A 26,822-nucleotide genomic window follows, 5' to 3' on the forward strand; every position below is an offset into this window, starting at 1 on the left:
TAATCAAGACTGTTGATTTGGGGTCAGTTGTATCATATTTGTACTTTTGAAACAGCTTCTGCTCAGTAGCTTTTTGAAAAACATTGTAATTGTTGCCATTTCACTGAGCCATCTGTCCTCACTGCAACACTTAGACATATTGTAGTGCATATTGTTGGCTTCAGCGAGCCAACCACCCGCATAACTGGCAACAAGTTGGAAAATTAAAGCTGACTTATTCTCACATTTAAATAGCACTTGTGAAAATGTTTTAAAGCTGCTTCAATTTAAATGTTAGAAGTAGTTATATGTAACAGTAAAAAACAGGCAGTGTGTAGCTTGACAGTGGGCTTGTAAAATGTATTGTACAGTATATATACTTCAGGATTGCAGAATATTTTGCAGGTGCAGTTGGGCTTGAAACAGCAGGAGCAGGTGGAGATGTCAGGTAAAGAAAACACAATGTGCTGCACCTCTGAAACAAAAAAAAAACAGCTATCAGTCCCATGTTTTATTGATATTGTCTCATAACACCAATATACAATATGATATAAAGGAATTACAAAAGATATATATTTGAAAATAAATACTCACTTTATGAAACCTCTGCACTGGTCATCATACTTGAAGTAAAGGAAGCCAACAGTGCCATAAAACGCCACTATTTCAATGCGTTACCTCTTTTTGCGTGTATTGGTGTTAAAAAGTCAGATTATATGCTGGTGTCGTTGTTAGTTAAAAAACTCCTGTATTTTGCGCATTTTAGCTGTGTGAAAGGTCTTTAATGACATCCACTTAAACACAGACAGTGGCAGAACTTCAGTGTTAGTATTATTAGATCTCAGTGCTGCGTTTGACACTGTTGACCACAACATATTACTAGACCGACTGGAGAACTGGGTGGGACTTTCGGAAACAGTTCTGAATTGGTTTGAATCCTACTTAAAGGACAGAAACAAATTTGTTTCTATAGGTAAATACACATCTGAGTTGACAAATATGACATGTGGGGTTCCTCAAGGCTCCATCTTGGGGCCTCTTCTCTTTAACATCTACATGCTACCACTGGCTCAGATAATGAAGAACAACAAAATAAGTTACCATAGCTATGCAGATGACACACAAATGTACGTAACAATTTCACCAGGAGACTATGCTCCAATTCAAACACTGAGTAAGTGCATTGAACAAATCAATGACTGGATGTGTCAGAACTTTCTCCAATTAAACAAAGATAAAACTGAGGTAATGGTTTTTGGAGCCAAGGCAGAACGTATAAAAGTTAGCGCTGAGCTTCAGTCTGCAATGTTCAAAACAACAGATAAAGCCAGAAATCTAGGTGTAGTCATGGACTCTGACCTGAGTTTCAACAGTCACATTAAAACAGTTACTAAATCAGCCTACTATCACCTAAAGAACATATCTAGGATTAAAAGACTAATGTCACAGCAGGATTTGGAAAAACTTGTCCATGCTTTTATCTTCAGTAGACTCGACTACTGCAATGGTGTCTTCACAGGTCTCATTAAAAAATCTATTGGAAAGCTGCAGCTGATTCAGAACGCCGCTGCTCGAGTCCTCACTAACGGGCCGTCTACACTACAGGCATCAAAAAATCTTGAAGCTGGGCGTGTCTGAGGCTTGGCGATTTCTCGCGCCAAAGGCGACCAACAACCAATCGCATGAATCTCCCGCCCCGACATACAAAGCAATAGCAATGTTAAAACGAAGTAAACTGGATATAAAATCCCCAAACAGGCGAAAACCTACCAGTTTCACCCACTGTCTCTGCCACCTCCCTCCATGCCTGGTTCCTCCGGTTTTTATCCCGGTAAATAGTTCTGGTCGTAAAGAACCGGGTGATTTGCTACCGTAATTTCTCGTTTGGAATATGAGGAAATGAACTGTGGTCTGGCTCTCCCAGCTTGCACGCGGTTTGATTGGCTAGCGCTTGTACTGGCGGGATTTGCATAAACGGGATTTGATTGGCTGATGCCAAGCATCGAGCCTCAAAAGTTGAACATTGCTCAACTTTTGATGCTCACGATGCTTGCAAAGCCACGCTCCGCTCCCCACAATGCAGTTCGGCGAAGATTCAAAATCAACTACGTCACCCCATTCAAGTGAATGGGCGAAGCGGTGAAAGCATTTTTCGATGCCTGTAGTGTAGACGGGGCATAACACTAAGAAAGTGGATCACATCACTCCTGTTCTGAAGTCTTTACACTGGCTTCCTGTGTGTCAAAGAATAGATTTCAAAATACTGCTGCTGGTTTATAAAGCACTGAATGGTTTAGGCCCAAAATACATTTCTGACCTCCTGCTAAATTATGAACCAGGTCTTGCTCAGGTCTTCAGGGACTGGTCAGCTTTCTGTCCCCAGAGTCAGAACTAAACATGGAGAAGCAGCGTTCAGTTATTATGCTCCAAATATCTGGAACAAACTCCCAGAAACCTGCAGGTCCGCTGCAACTCTGACTACTTTTAAATCCAGGCTGAAGACTTTTCTTTTTGTCGCTGCTTTTAATTGAACTATTCATATCTTAAACTGCACTGTAACTTTTATCCATGTACTTTTTCTTTTAATGTTTATTTTATTATCTTTTCTTTTTAATGACTGATTTTAAATGCCATTTTCTTAATGTCTTTCATTTTTTGTAAAGCACTTTGAATTGCCTTGTGTTGAAAAGTGCTATATAAATAAACTTGTCTTGCCTTGCCTTGAAAAATATCAATCAATTTGCATAATAAGTTTTACTTTTGTTACTTTAAGTATATTTTGTTGCTAATACTTTTCTACTTTTACTTGAGTAACTTTTTGAATGCAGGACTTTTACTTGTAACAGAGTATTCCTACACTCTGGTGCTTCTTCTTTTACTCAGGTACAATATCTGACTACTTCTACCACCTGTGCTCATTATGATTGCTTGCACACACTTTGAGCTTACTGGCTATGCAAAACAGAAGGAGGCACTATTTATCATTTGAAAATAGTACAAAAAAACCACATTTTTGTTGTATTTGTTTGTGGTGGAAAATGATTTTTTTTTTAAAAAACAAAGTTCTGTAAAAAAGAGTTGCCCGAACAACAATAACGCGCAAAAACCAAACAGGCATTTAAGTAAAAAGCATATTGAAACAGTTGCGTTTTATGGCACCTTTGGCCTTCCAGACATTGAACCCATCTGCTCACCGTGTAAAAAAAAAAAGTGCAATGCTTGCTGCATCCCGTGGACATCATGGCAACCTGTGGGGAGGGGGTCAGCAGGGGCGGCGCTGACTGTGCGAGCTGTCTGATATGTTGTTGTAGTCTGCACGAGAGATCTGAGCTGGAATATCAGAGCGAGCAGTGCAGCAGCAGCAGCAGACTGTAGGATGTTGCGTCTGAGCTGCCGATTAGGCTGATCAGAGCCGGAGCTACGATGCAGTGACAGACTACACAGGACAACGCACACTCACACACACAACGACTGAGGAAGAGGGAGTAATAAGAGACGAATGCGCACGAGAAATGATCCGCTCCTAGACCATGGCACCGTCGGGCTCGCGTAGTATCAAGAAGGGCTGTCAGAGAGTTCTGTACTGGATCCCGGTCCTATTCATCGCCCTCATAGTGGCGTGGTCATACTACGCCTATGTGTTGCAGCTTTGCATAGGTAAGAAACCAGCTGTCTGCGTAGTATGAGGAGGAGGGGTGTGTTTGTGTGAGTGGGAAATGCCTCAGACTGGTGTGTATGTTTTTGGTAATGCAGAAAACTGCCTTTTGGTTAATGCAGTGTGTGGACAGTTTTAGTAACATGACAGCATTTTCAACAGGAATTGTCAGCATATTGAAACAAGGAAGTGGCAATGGTGTGTTTGCATGAAAAGCATGTCCTTTTTTTCAACACACAATTAGAAGTATTTTTCCAACCTGCTTTTATTGTGAAGGATATTTTTTATGACAAATAGAATGAATGTACAGAACAGTATTCTGAAATGAGATTCAATATCTGTGTCCAACACTAGTCAATCAGCACTATCTAAAAGACTTAGTGTAATAGCTTCAGGCTTATCTAGTCGCAGAGCTTCATTATCTGGATCTATATCCTCCACCACAACACAACCAGCACAGCCTGTCCTCCTACAAAAAACGACCATATAGATCGATTGTTCAGTAGCTAAATACGACCCAGAGTCACGTTTTAAAGTGTAGCACCTCTAGTGGTCGTGTAAGAAACAACATGCTCCTGTCGATTGCAAACGCTCCGGAGGGTCGTTTATTCACAAATAACCCTCTCTGGAAAATCCTAAATTGTGGAATAGTTTGGCCATTACAATGCTTTTTTATTAGATTTCTAGCCAGAAGTGTATATTGTACTTTTACAAGTGGATGTGTAGGATCTACAGTTTGATAGATATACGAAGATGATTTGAGGTCTCGCCAGGAGAACGTGTACTGTATATGGGGCAGCTTCCATGTAAAGTTAGCGTGGGTGAAAACAGTATTTCCGGTCTCGAAGTTTTCATAATAAAACCGGAAGTATTCCCCACACTGTCAAATGATTACACAGTGATATCTCCATTACTCATCCACTAAAAAACATCAGTTTATCCTTGTTAATTACACAATTACACAAACCTATTGGTTTAAATTGTGTACAATACTTTTGTGTTTTTAACCTTCGATTCGGAGAAACAAATTGTTTTTTCGGAGTTTAGACACTACAGAGTTTCCGAAGACACTACACTACCCAGAATCCCCAGCTATAATTTGGGACTACAACATCCGCCTTGCTTTACAAACGCCGTGATTAGCCCTCAAGCTCTGTGATTGGATGTTGGAGTGGCAGTGCGACAAGGTTACGCCGAGTGTCAAACAGCTCTTTGAAATGGAATGGAACCACGCCAGACTATCCAAAACTGGACTTGGACGGGTCCAGCCCAGCCCTCCCCCCCAGAATTACACATGCTGGCTATTGTGTGTTGCGCAACATGTTCTATGACACGTCTCTACTGGGAATTGTAGTTTTAAAAGACGTTTTCGTATTTCCCACAATTAGAAGTTGCCAGTATTAAACGGTATACATCCCTGGAGGTTTAGGGGATACGAAACACATTGGTGTTATCAAATTTAAAACATATAATTAATACGGTGAAAATTGCTTGTGTCCGTAATGGGCAGCATTAATATACCCACATGACACCTAAGGTCAGAAGAGCTTTATTTAACAGCTGGTCTTATGTCTGTGACCCCTCCTGTTGTTAATTGATAAGCCTGAAACATGCACTTGTCAAGGTTCAGATGCACATTTAGCAAATATGGCAGTAGCCATCGATCATCTTAAGATAAGATACTTTATTGATCCCAAGTTGGGAAATGTTTTTGTTACAGCAGCATGTACTACTTTGTTCTACTCCACTTCAGAGGTTAACCTGGTATTTTTACTCTACTACATTTATTTTTGTTACTTTGCAAATTCTGATTAATGATGTGAAATATAAACAACCCTTAAATCAGACTTTAGTTACACCTGAGTAAAATTCAGCCTTATCAGTTTGTCTGTTTTGCACATCCTCCTGTTAATATCTTTGGACGTCCTGCACTAAACTGTTTTATTGTAGAGATCACTACAGTATCTTCTTGATATTTTCTATTCTATATTTCTATCATTGACCCCTATTTTGTATGTAGGCTACTCTTAATATTTAAATGTTTTCATCAAATATAACTTATTCAACAACTACATTCAATAACGTGCTTTAACCACTTGGAGGTGTGGGTTAAAAAACCAGTGGTCTAGTTCAGTGGTTCCCAAACGGTGTGCCGCGGCACACTGGTGTGCCGTGAGGCAAGTCCGGGTGTGCCGTGGGATTTTGTGACAACCAGACGTTATTATTGCAATATACAACTACACAAAAATAATTATGTTTTAATTTACTATATCAGTACTTTGTAGGTTTATATGTACGTAATCTGCGCGACTTGCGCGTCCACATCTCCACGTGCAGTGCTGCATAAACATGGCTGAGTCAGCGATAACTTTCGAGGGGTGGCCCATTACTTTGAGTTCGTCCGAAGAATAGACAGGAATGTGACGGTGAGGTGCAAACTGTGTCCAGGCCAGAAGCTGTTATCCACTGCTGTAAACACCACGTCAAACCTCAACAAACACCTGCAAAGAACACATGCTAAGGTGAAGCTACCGCACACGCTATTTGTTGTTTGTTTATATATTTTTTTTAAAGTAATATGTAATATATTACATTTTTTTAGTAACGACCCCATCTCTGGAGTTGGCGTTCTCTACTCTGGTTTACATGAAGAACAACCGGAGGTCACGGCTCTCTGTTGAACAGGACTTGCGAGTGGCCCTCTCCTCAGTGCCACCAAGGATTACAAAATGCTGCGCGCCCCGACATGCACATGTATCTTACTAATTTGTAAATCGGCAACAATATTTACAATAGCACATGTTTCAATGTTGATTGCTGAAATGTTACATTTATAATTTGTAGTTCAGGACCATGCAATGCAGCTTCCTTGCATTGACAGTTCTCTGTGCTGAATTTCTGCTGAGTTTCCTTTGCCTCATTTTTTATTTTGTGACCTGTTTGGTTTAAATGAGTGTGTTGCTGCTTTGATGAAGCCTAATTTAATTTGATAAAGTTTCAAATTAATTTCTGAAATATTTCGTTAATAAATATTTCATGAGTAATATAGTTGTCTTTGTCACATTTTATTTGGCATTAGTAAATAATTATGCACATTTACAGATATTTTACATGATATGAGTGATAACACGTGTTATAAGGGCTATTTTGCACAATAGGTGTGCCTTGAGATTTTTACTTGTCCTTTGGTGCCTTGGGCACAAAAAGTTTGGGAACCACTGGTCTAGTTAATAAAACATAATCATATCAAACATAATATGACTATTAACTTTATTGTGAAATTAAAACAGAACGGTAAAGGAAAATACACTTTCAGTCTCTCGATGTGAAGCTTATGCATTGTACCATGAACTTGTATAGACCTGTAACAGTCAACTGCATGAGGAGTTGGAAAGATAGTTCAGAAAATCAGTAATCTTTAAAAACTACAAAAAAGTCCCTTTCTATCAGCTGTGCACCGTTATGGTGTAAATACAGACGATCTACTAATTGGATCAAATATAAAAGTCAGCCGAATTAGTGTTGATACTGCAAGGAGACGTATTGTGTGAAAAGAAATGGAAGATGTTGTTTAATTGTTGATATATTTATGGTCCACGTCACGTATTCAGTTTTGGCGGGATCTCTTCCAGTTTGTCAAAAGGTCTTCTGATCAGGACTCTATAAATAAATATCTACGGCAGATATGTAATATTTAATGCAGCCGAACCGTGTATTACAATGCCGTTATGTGAGGACTTTCAAAGAGAAAAGCAAGAACACTCGGAATAAAGTATTATTTTATTTTTTTAAATGTTTTCCGATTTCATATCACATAAACACCATATCCCGACGTGCATTGCGGCGTGATTTTAGCCTATCAAAACCTCTGAAAAAAGAAATGTGTCTCTCAGAATCGAAAGAGAAAAACCTATGGGAAAAACACAAAAGCATTGTACACAATTTAAACCAATTAATGTTGTATAATTAACTAGGATAAACTGATGTTTTTTAGTGGATGAGTACTGCAGATATCACTGTTAAATCATTTGATCATTGGTTTTATTATGAAAACGTCGAGACCGGAAATACTGTTTTCAACCCGTAACTTTACATGGAAGCTTGCCGCATATACACGTTCTCCTGACGAAACCTCAAATCATCTTCGTAATATCTATCAAACTATAGATCCTACATATCGACTGGACGTGGATTCTAAAAGTACAATATATACTTCTCGCTAGAAATCTAATCAAAAAGCGTTTTAATGGCCAAACTATCCTACAATTTAGGATTTTACAGAGAGGGTTAATTGTGAATAAACGACCCTCTGTAACGTTTGCATTCAACGGGAGCACTAGAGGCCGACAACTTTTAAAACGTAATTATAGGTCGTATTAATCGCTTGAACAAACGACATATTTGGTCGTAATAAGGGCTTGAACAATCGGCCCATTTGGTCGTATGAGTTGGAGGACTTGTTGAACCAGCATTATCTATTGGCAAGATCTCTGACTGTAATGGCATTAGAGTCAGGCCGGCCTCCTTCCTTCACGTTCCATCGGCTGCTGAACGTTGGATGGTCGGTTCCAGACGGAGAGCTTCCTTCTCGGTGAGCCGTGAATACAGAGTTGACCTGGATATTGAGTTATGGTTTCTAGGATATCTCAGAGGAGTCTCAGCAGCCAACTCATGTGCTCTATTTGGCAGCATCTCAGAACACTCGGAAAGCAGATCTCCTCTGTGAAAACTTGGGATGAAATGGAGACGATCTAATGAGACCAAACAGAAGAAAACAATGCGAAGGAGGGGTTGTTACTCATTTTTATCTTCTCCAAATGTAGCTAGACATGCGGTCCAGCTTTTACTGTAAGAGAACACCTGATCAGTAAGATTTAGGGATTCATAGTGCCATGTCACTTGATGAGTATGGCGACAAAGAGATGCATGACAACTACAAAAAAGATTAAAAAAAACATCCACAGAGGGATGCATCAAAGACCAAAATACGATGTGAAAACTGCCCAAAGACAAAAAAAGGGCACAAATGGACCCAACATGACATGAATTGGATGCAAAACAAACACAAAGAGACAAAAAAAACATAATAAAAGATCCCAAATTACCAACAAGAGACGCTAAAGGTCCGGAAAGACATGAACATCTACCCCAAAAAGGCCGAAATTGAACATAAAAATATGCAACATAACCACAAAGGGCTGTACAATGACCACAGAATGTAGCTTAAAGCCAGAAAATATGAAAAACACCACAAAGGAATGTAAAAAAGCCATCAAGACTTAAATAGAGCACAAATAGACGCAAAATGACCAAAATGGGATGCAAAACAACCACAAATAGAGAAATAAAAAAACAAATATATGCGCCATGACCCAAAAGGGATGCAAAATGACTACCAAGAGATGTTAAAGTCCCTCTGTGATGGATAAAAACCACAGAGGGACGCAAAATACACCACAAAGAGATAGAAAACTCAAAGATGTAAATTACAAAAATGTTAGAACATGACCTCCAAGGGATGCAAAATGACCATCGAGAGACGCTAAAGATCCGGAAAAACTAAAAACAACCACAGAAGGATTCAGAAAAATACCACAAATGGACCAACTAAGGGACCTAAAAAAACTACTGAGACAACAAACAACTACACAGCACAACAACAATAAATGGATGCAAAAAACCACAAGCAGATGAGGAAAGCCACAAAAGATGCAATGTTTAAAGTTTTATTTGGCATTTATTAACTGCAACAAAAATAATAATATCGCTATCAACAATGTAGTTTATTATTGCCACTAACCATGTGTCGCCTTTCTTTAAACCCCCCCCCCCCCCCCCCCGTGCCCCCCCTTCTCAGAAATGCCTTTTTTCAGGCTTTTTGAACACCAACTTGTTTTTGCAATAGAACAAGAGCGACACTGTGCTGCGTTCAGGTTCACATGGGACAGATAAAAACAGCATCGGGGCGGGACAGCGGTCGCTCGGGCCAGCATGTGTTCTGCAGACAGTTGTGTGAAAGTGTCGTCAGCTGATAGCTCTCGTTCGGCTGCTGAGTTAATCCCATTGTCTGCCTTATAATTCAACCCCAAGCGATCTGCATTTGACCCACTTTCATTCAAAGCACCAAACGTCAGCTTTTGAACAGTTTGCCCTTTTTCAGGTGGAAACATTTGGAATCAGGTGGTCTCGGTTTGTTCAAATCCATGTATGGTAGGACATTGTAGCAGTAAAGAGGAAAATATACGGAGAGTAGTACAGCGATGCTTTCAAAGACACTTGAATATACATCCCTGCACATGCTCTTAATCACACGTACACTGATGCTTCACTCTCAGACTCTGGGGCTTTAAAGCTGGCAATGCGGCATGCACACGGTTTTTGGCTGAATGCCTCGATTCAGCTCCAATTGGCTCACCTTGCTGGTGTGTGTGTGTGTGTGTGTGTGTGTGTGTGTGTGTGTGTGTGTGTGTGTGTGTGTGTGTGTGTGTGTGTGTGTGTGTGGTGTGTGTGTGTGTGTGGTGTGTGTGTGTGGTGTGTGTGTGTGTGTGTGTGTGGTGTGTGTGTGTGTGTGTGTGTGTGTGTGTGTGTGTGTGTGTGTGTGTGTGTGTGTGTGTGTGTGTGTGTGTGTGTGTGTGTGTGTGTGATGCCGCCGAAGATAGATGATTCTCCATGCTCAGCTAATCATTGCTTAGATATTGGGATAAATAGAAAGCTGTGTCAGCTAAAATCTTTTGTCTTTTTTCATGTTCGAGTCCAGATCTCTAGGTGTGTGTGTGTGTTTTCAATGCACAGCAATGCGGATCAAAACGAGAAAAAAACTGTTTTGTTCACATTGTATTTTTTTGTTGGGACCCATTCATTTCTGGGCAGGGGTGGACTGGCCATTGGGAATACCGGGAGTTTCCCCGGTGGGCCGGCCCGGTGCTGTGTGTGGGACCGGAGGGCCAAAAAAAAAAAAAAAAAAATCTTAATTTTTTTCCTAAATCCTACCGGCCCACATTTGTAAGTGTTCCGGCCACTCCCTTTTCTTTTTTTGCTTGCCTAAATCCTACTGGCCCACATTTGTAAGTGTTCCGGCCCAGCCCAGTGGGGTGTGGCCAGGGTTGGGTTGTAACGGAATACATGTAACGGTGTTACGTAATCAGAATACAAAAATCAAGTAACTGTATTCAGCTCGCGTTACATTTGAAAAACGAGTAATCTGATTACAGTTACTTTCGTAAATCTGAAGTGAATACATTTTGGATTACTTATTGGAATTATTGGTGGAAAGATTTCCTCACAACATTTAATATTCATTACTAAAGGTACAGCCGAATCATCACAGCGCACAAAACCGCGCAGATGGACCAAAAAGGGGAGCGTTTGAAAAAAATGTGGGGGTCCGCTCAGTGAAACAATAACAACGTAACATGGAGGGAAAAAAAGTCTGCGTTTAAATCGTGTGTGTGTGTGTGTGTGTGTGTGTGTGTGTGTGTGTGTGTGTGTGTGTGTGTGTGTGTGTGTGTGTGTGTGTGTGTGTGTGTGTGTGTGTGTGTGTGTGTGGTGTGTGTGTGTGTGTGTGTGTGTGTGTGTGTGTGTGTGTGTGTGTGTGTGTGTGTGTGTGTGTGTGTGTGTGTGTGTGTGTGTGTGTGTGTGTGTGTGTGTGTGTGTGTGTGTGTGTGTGTGTGTGTGTGTGTGTGTGTGTGTGTGTGTGTGTGTGTGTGTGTGTGTGTGTGTGTGTGTGTGTGTGTGTGTGTGTGTGTGTGTGTGTGTGTGTGTGTGTGTGTGTGTGTGTGTGGAGGTGTGTGTGGTTAAAACACATCAGCCAGACCGCTCTTTAGCCTTTCTAATGATTCTGAAGGTAAACACAATGAAGGCGCTGCGTGAAAGGCGCTGCGTGAAAGGCACTGCGCGCTCCTCTTCTCAGAGGCTGAGTTAACCCTCCCGCTGCCTCCTGGTGCTGCAGAGATTTCATGAAGTGAAGGAGGTTTTCCTTCTATAAAACAGCTGCGGGCAGCAGATACTGTGAGAGTCACAGACATGATTACATAGATCAAGGCAGACTGGTGCACACACTCTCCTGTTTTGCCAATCCGGTGCTTAAACAAATATAGCTCTACACCCCTGGCCGAAATGTCCTTAAAATGAAGTTCGAGTTCGACATTTTAATTAATGTCCTGCCAACACTGGCAGGACAGAAGGCGACACGCCCTTTCTAAGCCATGTCCTCACATCCCAAGCTGCATCCCCAACAAGTGTATTATGTTGTTACAACAGGGTTTAGGGGGAGTGGCTGTACGGCTGTACCCGTAGGATAGATAAGGGGGAAGTGATGTCTGACTCAGAGGTTGCGCGGCTGTGGAGAAGAACGTGTTGCCCACATTCTGTTACTGAGTTTAGGCTAGTTTAGGCTACCAGTTTATTGTTTTGGGTGCAGGTCCACTTTTGCCTTCCACTTGCTGTTCAAATAAATGTTGAAAGAAAAAGTTAAATCTGTGTTACAGGTTCTGTTTTCATAGGGGGTGAAGAAGAAGAAGAAGAAAAGAAAGAAGAGAAAGAAGAAGAAGAAGAAGATAGAAGAAGAAAAGAAAGAAGAAGAGAAGAAAAAAGAAAGAAGAAGAAGAGAAGAAGGAGAAGAGCAGAAGCAAGAAGAAGAGAAGACGAAGAAGAAGACGAAGAAGAAGAACGAAGAAGACGAAGAAAAGAAGAAGAAGAGCAGAAGAAGAAGAAGAAGAAGAGAGAATTGGAGGATGAAACCCTCTTTAATGGTCACACATGCAGAGCACACAGCACACACAGTGAAATGTGTTCTCTGCTTTTAACCCATCCTAGTACCAGGAGTCTAGTACTAGGAGCAGTGGGCAGCTATTGTACAGCGCCCGGGGAGCAATGGGAGTGAGGGGGGAAGGGGGATGTCTGGTGCCTTGCTCAAGGGCACCACGGCAGGAGGTGAACTGGGACCTCTCCAAGTAGAAGTCCACACTTCAAATAGGTCTGGTCGGGGACTTGAACCGGCGACCCTACGGCTCACAGTCCAAGCCCCTACTGACTGCCATAGATTTAGTCCCTAATTTTGCTCTCAAAATGGACCAGATTGATGCATTTAACTTCAACATTTAAAAAAAAATCTTCCCGGGGGAGCTTGCCCCCGGATCCCCCTAGAGGAGGTGAGGTCCACCACCTGCCCACACCCCCTGTTAAATTGTCTCACCCACATTGAGGATGCTTCCTACGCCCATGTTTTATTCCATGTGTCAAGTCAGGCACATTGGGTCAAAATGTTATTGCATCAATGATCTGTTAACATTAAAATCACTAAATATATGCCGTAACTGTTTTGCTCTAGGCAACTCAAGGGCTCAGGTAATGTGATTACTATATGAATAATTGTCCAAAATAACATAAAATGCATAGGATTTGTTGTTAAGTAACATACTTTCGTCGCCGGCCGGCCGATACATGCCGCGCATTAAGTGGGCCTGTCTGTCAATGAATCCCCGGGCCACTTTTCCCCCCCAGTCCGCCCCTGTTTCTGGGACACCAATTTTCCCAATAAGGAAACATGTTTAAAGAGCCTGTGACAGCATCCCAACAACTGTTGTGCAATGAAATATTGGGCTACTAGTCATCTCGAACCGTCAGTTTAAAAAAGAAAAAGCGATACCGTTCCGTTAAATATCAATAATTTCGAACATCGCGGGGAAATTCCTTCGACTCATTTTGAAGTTTTGGGGGAAGCCGGAAGTGACGTCAATGCGGGAACGCTTCACTGTGCGGCGAGAGAGCCAAACACGGACAAAGTGTGTTGTCATGCGTAGAAATGGTGAATTACTGAGTTTAGGCACGTTAATAACGTTTTAATGAAGTTGACTACAGTATATTCATATTTGTCAGTGCTTTCATGTCAATTCGGCGAACATAAACATAAATGATCGTGGTGAAGATGATGATTACGTTAGGATTCAAAATCGGTAGTGAGAGCTACTGAATTTCCTCCCGTAGGATGTGATATAAAAACAAATCGATTATTTTTGTAGTTGTAAACTCAAGTGGATGAAACTACATTTATTAGTGCTTTCATGTAAATTCGAACATGATAGATTAAATGATCGTGAGAATGATGATTAAAAATCGTTTGTTTGTGCCGGTCTGCATTTCCTGATGAGAAAACCACCCGATGCTTTTTGTAGTTGTAGTACACCAACATGGATTAAACGTGTGGTTTTTTCACCACAATGTTGGGGAAATTAATGGATAAAATGCACGGATTATTATTATTATTATTCCCACTCCGATCGGGACACTAGGTCCACCGTTTCCCCGCAGCGAGGCTCCCCCGTTGACAGTTTACGTGGGCTGGGTGCAGTGGCGGACTGGCCATCGGGACGAATCCCGATGGGCCGGTACAGAAGTGGGCCGGTCGGATAAGTCACTAGCACATTCCCCATAGGCGGCGCGTGAGGCTCAGGTTTGGGAAGGCTAAATAACTTTTTTTACCCCTCCGGCGTCTATAGAAAAGAGATCAACTCAGTGTGCGGAGTTTAAATCTCTCAAGTCATATTACAGGATAAAGGAAATACAGTTTAAACTGCCGTATGCAGAGAAGACGCCGACGTGTCGCACTTATTATTCATATTACATCATCAATCAGATCATCGATCATATAATATCATATATCATATATGTCCTTATCTGAGTCAGCTTCTCCAGCCGTATCTGGCCGTGCAACACTTACAGTGTCACATACTGTATGCAGAAGTATTATTTCAAGCAACACATTATGTTCACGAAACACTCAAGTCAAATGTAATTAAAGTCAGATCCACTCGTGTCTTAGACGTGAACGCGCTCTCAGCTGGTGAGAGAAACCCTGGCTTGATTTACCGAGTTGATAACCAGCGTCGTAGGACCGCTTAGCGAGATCTCGTTTGTTAGTTTGTTGTTGTTAGTTTGTTTGTTACTCAAACATATCCAGGGTATGTTGAACTGGCTTCGTAGCACAGGGCACAGGTGGCTAGCAGCGCTAATGTCAAAGACACAGACATTGCATTATATTTGTATTTTACCAGGATGCAGTGACACAAATATTTACATATTTACATTTACTATCTACAGCACCCGCCGCCCCTGACATCCCCCACTCCCCCCGTTGACAATTTACTAGCGGTACCGAAGTGGGCCGGTCGGATAAATCACTAGCACATCCCCCACTCCCCCCGTTGACAATTTACTAGCGGTACCAAAGTGGGCCGGTCGAGAGTCCCGGGATGATTTTTAGTCCCAGTCCACCACTGGCTACATGACCGTATGATCGCCCATATTGACGCACCTAATTCCTAAACTTCAGATACAAACAGATACAACATAAAGCGATCCTTCAGCCTCATATGAGCTCTCAGACACGTTCAAAATTAAACTGTCATCGCTGTCTGAGCTTGCTGCTGTGTGCACCATCGTGCGTTTACATGCAGATGCTGGGATCCTGAACGGTGCAGCTGGAGCGCTTTCCCCGCAATGACATCACACGTAATTTGGCGGGACTTGAAGAATCCCCGAGAAGATCCAGAAAATGGTCAACATTGAAGGGCAGATTAATGGTTATCAAAGTACAAATATCCAAAATCAGTTCAGTAACGGTTTTCAAGGGGACAATATTTACTCAAATTGATGGGTTTGGATGATGGGGGAAACTCGTGTCACAGGCTCTTTAAATTAAAAAATAATATTACAAAAGTCATGAATATGATCACATTTAGATTGTTTTATGTTGTGTTATAATGATAAAGAAATACAATTGGTCTATTGATCCCAATCAAGATTGTAAAAAACCCTTGGAGAATGGAACCACAAGCTTCTTAATGGCTTATATACTGCTCAGATGCTTTTGTGATTTATTTAAAAAAAATAAAGTTTTGTAAGTATTTTCTAAACAGAACATAAGGCAAGGCAAGGCAAGTTTATTTATATAGCACTTTTCAACACAAGACAATTCAAAGTGCTTTACAAAAAACGAAAGACATTAAGAAAATGGCATTTAAAATCAGTCATTAAAAAGAAAAGATAATAAAATAAACATTAAAAGAAAAAATACATGGATAAAAGTTACAGTGCAGTTTAAGATATGAATAGTTCAATTAAAAGCAGCGGCAAAAAGAAAAGTCTTCAGCCTGGATTTAAAAGTAGTCCGAGTTGCAGCGGACCTGCAGGTTTCTGGGAGTTTGTTCCAGATATTTGGAGCATAATAACTGAACGCTGCTTCTCCATGTTTAGTTCTGACTCTGGGGACAGAAAGCTGACCAGTCCCTGAAGACCTGAGAGATCTGGATGGTTCATAATTTAGCAGTAGGTCAGAAATGTATTTTGGGCCTAAACCATTCAAAGCTTTATAAACCAGCAGCAGTATTTTGAAATCTATTCATAGGAGACAACCTGTTAAGCCCCAAAGCCCCCCTTGGGCTTTTTATTTTCACGACACTGCGTCTCAGGGCATCTTAATATTTAAGAACCTATTAATGTGTTATACCAGATTAACGGGAATAATCTCAGCTAACTGACGATACAAACCATTTTTACCAAAACAAAACACAAGTCTCATAAGAAGCATCGAAATGACCCCTGAGCGAAAAATGTTAACGCACTTTGGCACAGAACTCAAGATAAAAGATACCCTTATTACTTATCGTAGCTGCACATACAAGATATCCGATTAAAGCTGAGGTTCCACAGATTATTTAGGTATATATATCATCACTGAGTGATCCGAACTCTCGACAGGGGAAGCAAACACAGACATCACAACACGTACCTTTACGTAGCTTTTACGGGAGATCGTCTCACCGTAGCTGTAATCTGATCAGAAGACTTGTTCAATGGCATTAAAACGAGAAAAAACGCGGCTGAATCGGTTAATCCATAGGTTGATAATGTTTATTGGTAATATGTTTTTTAATTTATAATCCATAATTCAATTTGTTTGTAAAAATCGGAGAGTAAAAGTTAGCTGCTAATGGTAGCCACCAGAGTTATCGCAGCTTCCGGTTTTGGCTATGCGTCAGTCTCACACACACACACATTACCAAATAAGGAGTATGTGGGAGTTCCCCTCGATTCCATTGGCTCTGACAGTTAGAAAGAGATGTCAATCAGCAAAATCGAGCAAGGGGGGCCAGAGATAGGTCAAATCCACCCAAATGACCCCAGAAGTGTTTATTTTTGCTAAATCTCTCTAAAAAGGTCAAATTTCACTTGTTTTGCATCAATCTTGATACAGGGTACGTATTATATGTTTTAGTTTGGATTCCTAAAGCTTTTAGTCTACCATCCCATCATTCAAGGGTGGTTTTCACTATAAGTAATTTTTTTCTTTGGACGGACACAATAATTTACATTTTTTTACTGTGTTCAATCTGAATTTACTTTAAAATAAAAACATCTATATTGATTCTGACACTTCTACATCCAACTTCCTTTTAGAAGGGAAGATATGGTCATTTGTTCTGAGAATGTCATTTTTGAGCCTGAGACCTGAAAAACAGGCTCGGGGCTTAACAGTGAATGTTGCAGCATAGAACTTCATGAGTGTGCTGTGGATTGATTTAGTGAGTGCTGTATTAGGGGTTCACAGAGTCAGTGCTCTTCAATATCCCATGGGAAAATGAAACACTTACTTTCCCTATGTTGAGATACACACTTTCTGCAGGTCGTATGTCAAGCATTCTCAGAGTTCTCTTGTCTTTTTTCCTTTTCAGAGTCGATCGAGGGCATAGCAGAAAAGGGTAAGTGTTTAATGAAGCTGTTAACATCAAGAGGAATCACAAGTGTTTTCTGCTTCTGTTATATGTGGAGTTAAGTTCAGACCAGAGGAGGTTCAGCAGCCTTCAGTCTGGCACAGGCAGCCCACATCTAAAGTCTATAATCAGCCTGTATTAGCTTCAAGTGTGTCATAATGTTTCCTTTAATCACCTCAGTGATATGTTTTAATACCGGCTTTTATCAAATATACATGCTTCAACCACAGAGCCCAGAAAGAGACCGAAATAGTATTGCTTTTTATTATAAGCTATCTATATATATATATATATATATATATATATATATATATATATATATATATATATATATATATATATCTGAATCCTACTAACAGTGATCTCCTCAGCATGAATCTAATAACTAATGATCCTCAAAGTCAAAGTTAGTTAACAGTATGATATGACAATTTAAGAGTGAATTATAAATGTGTCTAAAAATGTGGTTTATGCCCAAAAACCAATCAAATTCTCACCACTACTCTACTCGTCTGCACGTGCTAATTAGCTAATGTTGGCATGCTATTACGCTAAAATAAGATGGTGAGTATAGTTAACATTGTTTATGTTAAACTTCACTATGTTAGCATTGTCCCTGTTAACATTGTAATGTTAGCACCTCAAAGCACCACTTTGCCTTCACAGAAGTAGCAGGGCTGCAGACTCTTAGTCATCATTTTTGGAATATAAATAAGGCACTGTTGGCATTGCCTTGTAATGCAACATATAAACAAAATGTTTTATCGTTCACTGTGATGGTCGATTATAACTGCCGTAACACAAAACTGATGTCATTACTGAATATTGTAAAATCAGCACTGAAAACTGCTCAGTGTTACATTTTTAGAGCTGACTTTATGCATTTGGCTCTTTTTCTTTCCTTTTACACTTTTTAAACATGACCCATTAAGACAGTGAGAGATTAAGACAGCATACTGAGTTGAAATATTTTGTTTTTGCAAAATAAATCATATTGGATTGCAGCATTGCTATGAATATTCAGTGAAGCTGACAGATAGATGCTGCTGATGACTTGTTTATGATTTTCTGCTTCCAGTGATATACCTGCTGGTGTACCATGTCATCTTCATCATGTTTGTGTGGGCATACTGGCAAACCATCTTCACGAGGCCCATGAACCCCCTGAAGGAGGTGAGCGTGTGTGTCTGCGACGCAGCGTTACTGATGCATGCTGGGAAGTGCGGATGTAGGTTACAGCCTCCGCTTGTGATTGAACACTGCATTCAGACTAATAACACTTTCCAGAGGAAGTGCCTGGAGCTGCTCTGTAATGGCTCTGATCCTGACCACAGCACTTCAACACACACACACACAAACACACACACACACACACACACACACACACACACACACACACACACACACACACACACACACACACACACACACACACACACCAAGATAAAAGCCACTTTTGCATTTCAATTTTCGAGGCGAGAGCTTTCCTCGAACGCTGGTTCACATGAGGTTTTCAGATTTTAATAAAGTCACTTTTCATGTGTGCCGCGCTGTTCGTTATCATCAGACTTATTTGTTTCAGCTACAATCGCCTATAAATTGCCTGAGTGGCTGAAAGTAATATAAGCTCTGTGCTAATTTGCTCCCATTTGCCTGCTGGGGCAGAAAGAAGCAACACTAATGGAAGATGCAGAAACCTTTCACCATACTGAGCTACAGACGAGGGCTGCAGGAGTTAGAAAAATATAAATTTAAAAAAGAAAAATATTTAATATAACGAGGTGTTCCCTACTCTCCCAGTGTATTAATATGATGTAGCATTGATTTGGAGTTACTGGATCACATGACACAGAATATATAAAACGTTTTTTCCAATTAAAAAAATGTCATGTTAAATATGCTCTCTGGGATACTGGTCTTTTTACCTTGTACCAAATATTGTGCTTACTGTGATTTAGATATTGCACTAATCCATACTGCAATTTGAAACAGATTTAAATTAATTGTCCAGACGTCATGCTAACAGCTCTTCTGAAAATCATTTGACTGTTTTGATAAATGTGAAATAAGAGAACTGATTGCAGATTGTGCTGTTGCTAAATCACAGGTGCTGTTCTTCTTTCCCTCTGCCCTGCGCAGTTTCACCTGTCATACTCTGACAAGGAGCTGCTGGAGCGTGAAGATCGGGGGGAATCTCAGCAGGAGATCCTGAGGAGGATAGCCAAGGATCTGCCCATCTGCACCCGCACCAACTCTGGAGGTACAGCACACTGCTGCTGAGGAACAACAGCAGGAGAACTTTACACTAGCTGAGGGAGAAGGGCTTAGATATATAACATGAGTAAAAGTAGTAATGGGAAAGTTTAGGAATACTTTGTACAAGTATAAATCCTGCATTCAACATTTAACTTAAGTAAGTCTAAGAATCAAACTATACTTAAAGAGGCCCTATTATGGTTTTGGGGGGTTTCCCTTTCCTGTAGTGCGTTGCTTAGGTATGTGTGCATGTTAATGGTCTGCAGAGGCCATGATCACACAGTTTCTCTCCCCCCCCGCCTGAAACGCCTCCATTGAACTCCTTTGTTTACTTCTATAACATAGTGACATCACCATGTAACACTCACACTTCTATTGGCTAGCGCTCCAACACATTGTACTTGATAGGCTAAGGGGCGGGACATCTCTAAGGTGGTTGACCAATCACAACAGAGCAGGCTAACCAATCAGAGCAGACTGGGCTCTGGTTTCAGACAGAGGGTGAAAAGAGGTGCTGCAGCACAGGCAGTATGAGAAAAATAAAGAGCTTTTGAACATTAAAGCATGGAGACAAAGTAAAGCTAATTTAAATTGTCTTTTTATATTGACATTTATCTTAATCCATAATGATACATCATAATTCATTAGTTAATTTAAATTCGTAATGATTAATATGAGCCTGCAAAGCATCTATAACTAATGTTGTCAAATTATTTGGAGGGGAATACAAAAATTGCCTTTGAATAGAAGTGTAGTAAAAATAAAGTAGCATAAAATGGACATAGTGAATTAGAGTACAGGTTTGTCAATATTGTATTTAAGTGCAGTACTTGATACGTTATTATTATAGTACTATATTTGTCCCCTTTTCACAACCCAATTCCTCTAGTTGTGTTCATGTATGCAACAGTTATACACCAAAGCACATTCCTTGTTTGTGTAAATGCATTCCCTCTTAACGTGTTTCTGATTCCTGATTGAGTAAATGAACAAAGTTACTTCCCAATACTGGTGTACGTTGTTAAATATGAAGTGTGGTCCAATTTTGAGCTGCTGCTGACGGCTGTGATTGGCCCGGCTGTGTCTCCTCAGCGATCCGTTTCTGTGACCGCTGCCAGCTGCTGAAGCCTGATCGATGCCACCACTGTTCAGTCTGTGATAAGTATGGCTCCCTCATGCACCATACAGAACACCATGTACTGCACTCTGACAGGAGAGAGGGATTCAATTCCACTGACGTCTGACCCCGCTGTGTTTCAGATGCATCCTGAAGATGGATCACCACTGCCCATGGTACGTAGTGACAACCATTTTTAAACTAATGTCAGTGACACTTTGCTAAAGGGAGACATGGTGAATCTAGGTGAATCTAGGTGAATCTAAAATATATCACGTCTCCAGTGTATTACTTATATTAGGAAGATCATGTATTCACATTTTTCTGAAATGCAATGTTTAAATATGTAAATCAGTCATTATTACATTACATGTCACTTGTTAGATGCTTTTATCCAAAGCGACTTACATACATTCAGTACTGTGGACAATCCCCACAGGAGCAATTTGGGGTGAAGTGTCTTGCCCAGGGACACAACGACATGCTGACTGCAGTGGGACTCGAACTTGCTATCCCCTGATTCAAAGTTCAGCGCACTAAGTTCAGCGCACTATTCCACTGAGCCACATTTCCTCCTACACTTACATTATTTTGTAAAAAATGTGCTCATTTGGGATGTAGCCTGCTTCAAAATGATTGTGTAATTTGGTCATAGTAGAATGAAATGTGTTTGCAGAGGCTCATTTTCTTTGTATCACTCCATAAATAAAAATTACCGCCATTAAAAACAAAATTAATAAATTGTTTTACAAATTAGTCTATGAATGATATATGAAAATTAAGCCGTCTGTAAACACTTTTAGAATATACATAGGAATGAAACTCATTTTGATAAAACAGCTTTTGAATATGTATTGTAAAACTGCATATATTTCACAGTTGAATAGGGTTATCATTTTTAAACTAATATATATCACTATATAACCTTCCCAATTGATCAATTAAGGACAAGCAAGTTCTTTGAAATCTTATGTTTAAACAATGAACAACGGACAACTTCTCACTTCAAAAAAGAAGAAGAAATCTAGACCGCAAAAATAATTAAACAAGCGAGTACCTGTTTTTCCTGGCCAAGGAGAGGTTCCTTGAACACAACACAAGCGTAACTTGTCTTCACCTGGTATATGTCTCGTCTGAAAGGAGTGCTGACAGAGAGCACCGGAACGCCGCTCCAGCCCTTAAAATATTGCAATACCCATAAAGAGCCGTACACATGCCGCAGTGTTTGCGTGGCTGTGTCTTTAGTTGTAAGCACAGTGACGATCTGTTGTTATTAGCATCTGGTTAGCTAGCTATGCTAACGAATTTAAAGCGCTTTTCTACAACCAGGTGGAAGAGAGCTCTCTCCTGAGAGGCTCAAATAACCTCAGCTCAGTGAGGTTAAGGCACACCTTGATATGATCAATATAGTTATTAATGAGACTAAATGAAAAACAGGTATAAAATACTATATGACAGTAACAAAAAAGTTGTTAAAAATAACAAGAATAGATTTTGAAAGGAGAGTGATTTGTAAAATATCCAAAAAGAAAAATATGCTTACAGTTCTGTTTCATATGGGTGTTGAGAGATGTATCCATAGATCTCTTAATGTTGCTCTCAAAGTGTACCAGATTGATGCTTTTAACTTCAATATTTAAAAATAAATCTTCCCGGGGGAGCATGCCCCCGGACCCCCCTAGAGGAGGTTAGGTCCCCCCCCCCACTTAAATCATGTTCACATGGATAGGATACTAAATACATTTGCACACATCTTGTGTCCATATCTTTCTGTGTTGGTGGTCATGCCACACCGTGCACATGCATGCATACGCGAGTCATGGTGAGATATCTGGATTAAGAGGTTGCTTTTTCTTTGCACAGCATGAAAGAAAGGCGAAATGAATGGGCTGTGATTTTGTTTTTTTTAAGCAGAGGTTGAGTTCAATAATTTGTACGACCCTCTGAGGATGTTGTAAAAATTGAAAGGAAAAAGGTTCCCCACCGCTGCTGTAAATAATAATAAAAACCCTTGATTTATAACTTAACACCTCTGTCTCCTATTGATCTGAGTATATTAAAGAATAGCCAGTTAATTGAAGCATTATAGCACAGGCCTTTGTCAGATGGTATATTACGCTGTTTTTTTTCTGCTTCGAATAGTTCTCTCTTTTTTCACCATACCTGTGTTTGCATCACTGAAACCAATGAGCATCTGCATGTGTATGAGAATGGCCCTGACTCCATGTCAGCCCAGATTTACAAACTCCTGGCAGGACAAGCTCCAGCTCAATTCTCACACTGAATTTAAACAAAGTGAGTGAGGGACTGCAATATAAGAGGGAGAGAAAGAGAAACTTTAAAACTGTTCAATTGTTATGATGTAAAGACTGATATTGTTCTATAATCGGCTGAAACTGTTAAGTCATGATGTGAAACGGTTAACAAAGTAAAAGGGACTCTCAAGCTGCTGCTACACTTTATTTTATTTATCTAAAATTAAGCACTTTTAAGATGCACATATTTTCAAAAGCTATTTTATTTATTTTCTCTATTTTATTTTGAAATGCAGGCCGAGAGGAACATTACATAGATCCACAGTATGTTACTGTATATCTGTATAGTTCAATGTTAATTGACAATAAATATTGTTGTTTTTGAATTGTACTTTATTTATTTGATTGGCAGTCAGTTGTTGATTACATGCAGACGTTGATAAAGCTACAGGTCACTTCAATATATATCACACTAATTCATGAAGCAAGTTAGACATTTTGATGTTCCGGACCTTTGCATGGGGAGATTTTCTCTAACTGGACCTCGTTGAATTTTAGTTGAAGACCCCTGCTCTAGGGGAATTGGATGAAATCTACAAATGAATATAGGGAAAATATTCTGAATAAGCTTGTTTGTATTTCTTTCTGAAAGAACATGTTTTATGGAAGTAAGTGCATGACAAATACGCTTTTGCCTCAGGCTTTTTTACTCAGGCTTAATGGGAATAATTTTTCTTCACTTTCCCGTTAGCGCTTGTAAACACATCACATGGAAGCACAAGGAGCTTGTTTACTGGACAAATATTGATACTGTTCTCCTCCTGCTGGATGACACATTCTGGAAACGGGGGGAGACAAAACAAACCAGTTTCATTTTCGCCAAACATTGGTTTATCATGGAAGTAGCTAAAAATAAGAATGCAACATGCCATCGGCTCACACATCAACAGGATCATTTGTTGTTTTCTGTTATGCTCTCAAACTACCAGAGGCCTGTACTACGAAGCCGGATTTTCGCTTAGCGAGCTAACTTCAGGGAAAACTCTGGGTTTCCGGTCCTACGATGCTAGTTCACTTCTTACCGGGCTAGATCTCCATGGTAACTAAATGCTGAACGGCTAACCTGCTCCGGAGCAGGTTAGGTTCCAGGATAAGAGATCAACTCAGTGAAAGCACCGCTTTCTGACCAATCAGAGCTCCGTGTGCGGAGTTTAAAGCTTTCACGTCATATTACAGGATAGAGGAAATACAGAAAAACTGCCGTTGCTGGAAAGACGGCCGGCAAAGATCAACTTACTGTGAACGTGAAAATTAATAGAATATCACCTCCCATCTTCAGAGCAATCTGACTATTATACACATTAGCGTTAAGAAAGCTTACTTAAATATCTGCCACAACATAAGTAACCGGATCAAAGTAACATTATGTACAGTCCGTGGCACTGTGAGTGCAGACTTCGATGTGTCCCATTATCATTCATATCACATCATAATGTATCATATATTTCCTTATCTGTGTCAGCTTCTTGAGCCCGAATGGTCTCAACCATATTGCATCAGTAACGTGCACTTGTTGTTACAGCAGGATCAGTTTGTGTGTTGTGGACACGACCCGTATATTTCCGCAAGCCGTGTTCTCAACATTTAGCTTATTATTTAATTTAATTTGCTTACTTTAACATCATTGTTCATGGTGGGGCTAAGCCATTTCTTGGTATGGCTGTAGCCTACCCCAGCCATACCCTGCCACCAGTTACCTGCCATAACTCAAACATATCCATGGTATGTTGAACTGGATTCGTAGTACAGGCCTCTGGTCACCTTATTCACATGAAACAAACTGATTGGAGGTTCATTAGAAAGTTCGGCCAAAGAAATCTGATGCATTTATCTGTTATGTCTCAGAAAGGGCTTAAAATAGATTCAAATACAAATACTTAGGTGCATATCCACAAAACCCCTAAAACCCCTGTCACCAATATTTACCGTTCTTCTGTTTTCGACTCATTATCAACATTCAGCAGACTTGATGTACTAGTGATAACATTTCCCTTCTCTTACCTCCATCCTCGCTGCAGGGTGAACAACTGTGTGGGGTTCGCCAACTACAAGTTCTTCATGCTGTTCTTGGCATATTCACTCCTCTACTGCCTTTTTATAACCGCCACAGATCTTCAGTACTTCATCAAGTTCTGGCTGGTAAGTCTGGCAATACTACCACAAGACAAAAGTGTTAGCACAAAATATGTCAAATCAAATCTGAATAAATCTGAAAGCATTCTATGTTGAATATGTGGGATTTGATTTCTTTTAACAAGGCTGGAGGTAGAGCACATTTCCGTCTGAGAGAATATCGGGTATGGATCAACTAGTTAGTGGCACTGAAATAGAAACAGTTTAAAGGAATAATTCAACCACAAAATAAGAAATTGTATATCGGTTACTCCCTCACTGTTACCTTGAAATAAAAGTTGTTTTACATGAATCCATGGTGAACAAAGAATACAAAAACTGAGACAAATCGTGATGGAAGTAAGTAAATGCAAATGAATACAAATCCAAGACTCAGCTGCCCAATCGCATGCTAACTACTTCCAAAACACATGTGTTTTTGCTAAAACAGGAAAGCATGTGACCCATTTTTTGGAAATGTCCAAAATGATAAGGCTTTATAGTAATTGCTTTTGATATGTTGTGTCATTTACCTTCTCCGTTTTTTAATGTGTTCACCGTACAGGCATTGAAGTTTCCTTAAATGATTCAATGTAACATGGGGAGATTCATTTAACAAAGAATAATGTTAGAGGTGAAGTATTCCTTTAATAAGCTCCTCAAGAACACCAGTAGAGTAGAAATCCCTCAGGTCCCACAGGCTCAAAGTGTCTGCTCTGTTGATGCTGTTACTCCCCCTCAGAACGGCCTCCCAGACACTCAAGCTAAGTTCCACATCCTGTTCCTCTTCTTCTCGGCCTCCACGTTCTCCGTCAGCCTGGCTTCTCTTCTGACCTACCACTGCTGGCTCGTCTGCAAGAACAGATCCACTCTGGGTAGGTGCTTCCTGCCTGCGTCTGTGCTGTAATTATACGGTGTCTGTTTACTCTGTGTATCTGCTTTGTCTTTGCTCTGATGAAGATGGATGTCTTGTTGTGTTTTCCTCTCAGTCAGTCTCCATCCTTATCAGTCATTTGACGAGCCTGTGTTATCAGACAGCAGTTTCTCATTATGTGTGCACAGTGGCACTTTGTCCGTGTGTTGCGGAGATTGGATTATCCAGTGGAGTATGTTACAGTGTAATGCAAAGACACATGGCTCTGAGCAGTAAGCAGCTTAGTAACAGACACTGATATGGAGAGTCACACATGGTGGCACAGCGTCAGTTCTGTAAAACAAAGACACTTTCATTCACAGTTTGTTGCAGCCATTCAGCAGTTCATGAGTTTTCTGAATGAGCTCCTGCTAATAATCTATATAAAGACTGAGAGGGAGTGCTGAATTAATCTATCTCCGTGTCAGACTCACTTTTCTCCTCCCTGTGTCCTCTCAGAGGCAGTACGTTCTCCGGTGTTTCGCCACGGCACCGATAAGAACGGCTTCAGTCTGGGCTTGAGTAAGAACTTCCGCCAGGTCTTTGGGGATGAAGTGAAGTACTGGCCAATTCCTATTTTCTCCGGGTAAGGTTCAATGGGCATTATATAAATACAATTATATTCACAAAAAAACACCATAAGATTGAAGGAGATAGTTAGGATTCTTTGGGGTAGGATTGTATTAGGTACCTATCCATAGTCAGT

At 40.3% G+C, this 26,822-nt stretch overlaps 1 protein-coding gene and 1 long non-coding RNA gene across 3 annotated transcripts in view; one reads left to right on the forward strand and one right to left on the reverse strand.

Annotated features, from left to right (window-relative positions):
* Positions 1 to 3,248: 3,248 nt before the first annotated feature.
* zdhhc2 (zinc finger DHHC-type palmitoyltransferase 2) overlaps positions 3,249 to 26,822 on the forward strand; it is a 30,589-nt gene continuing 7,015 nt past the window's right edge. The window contains exons 1-9 of the mRNA XM_034223212.1: positions 3,249 to 3,636; positions 17,365 to 17,391; positions 18,482 to 18,576; positions 19,543 to 19,663; positions 20,752 to 20,821; positions 20,920 to 20,952; positions 25,110 to 25,230; positions 25,946 to 26,078; positions 26,576 to 26,702. Of these exons, the coding sequence (XP_034079103.1) occupies positions 3,510 to 3,636; positions 17,365 to 17,391; positions 18,482 to 18,576; positions 19,543 to 19,663; positions 20,752 to 20,821; positions 20,920 to 20,952; positions 25,110 to 25,230; positions 25,946 to 26,078; positions 26,576 to 26,702 (854 nt within the window). The 5' untranslated portion in view covers positions 3,249 to 3,509. The remainder of the gene's footprint in view (positions 3,637 to 17,364; positions 17,392 to 18,481; positions 18,577 to 19,542; positions 19,664 to 20,751; positions 20,822 to 20,919; positions 20,953 to 25,109; positions 25,231 to 25,945; positions 26,079 to 26,575; positions 26,703 to 26,822) is intronic.
* On the reverse strand, positions 7,975 to 26,453 carry LOC117550711. 2 transcript variants are annotated; one of them, XR_004569689.1, is made up of 3 exons: positions 25,737 to 26,453; positions 25,093 to 25,245; positions 7,975 to 8,385 (listed from the first exon to the last, which is right to left on the reverse strand). It is a non-coding gene; the product is annotated as an uncharacterized LOC117550711 (long non-coding RNA). The 2 variants fall into 2 exon arrangements; XR_004569688.1 differs by lacking the exon at positions 7,975 to 8,385 and adding an exon at positions 23,534 to 23,869.

The sequence above is a fragment of the Gymnodraco acuticeps genome, unplaced genomic scaffold (assembly GCF_902827175.1).
Source record: "Gymnodraco acuticeps unplaced genomic scaffold, fGymAcu1.1, whole genome shotgun sequence".
Lineage (NCBI taxonomy): Eukaryota > Metazoa > Chordata > Actinopteri > Perciformes > Bathydraconidae > Gymnodraco > Gymnodraco acuticeps.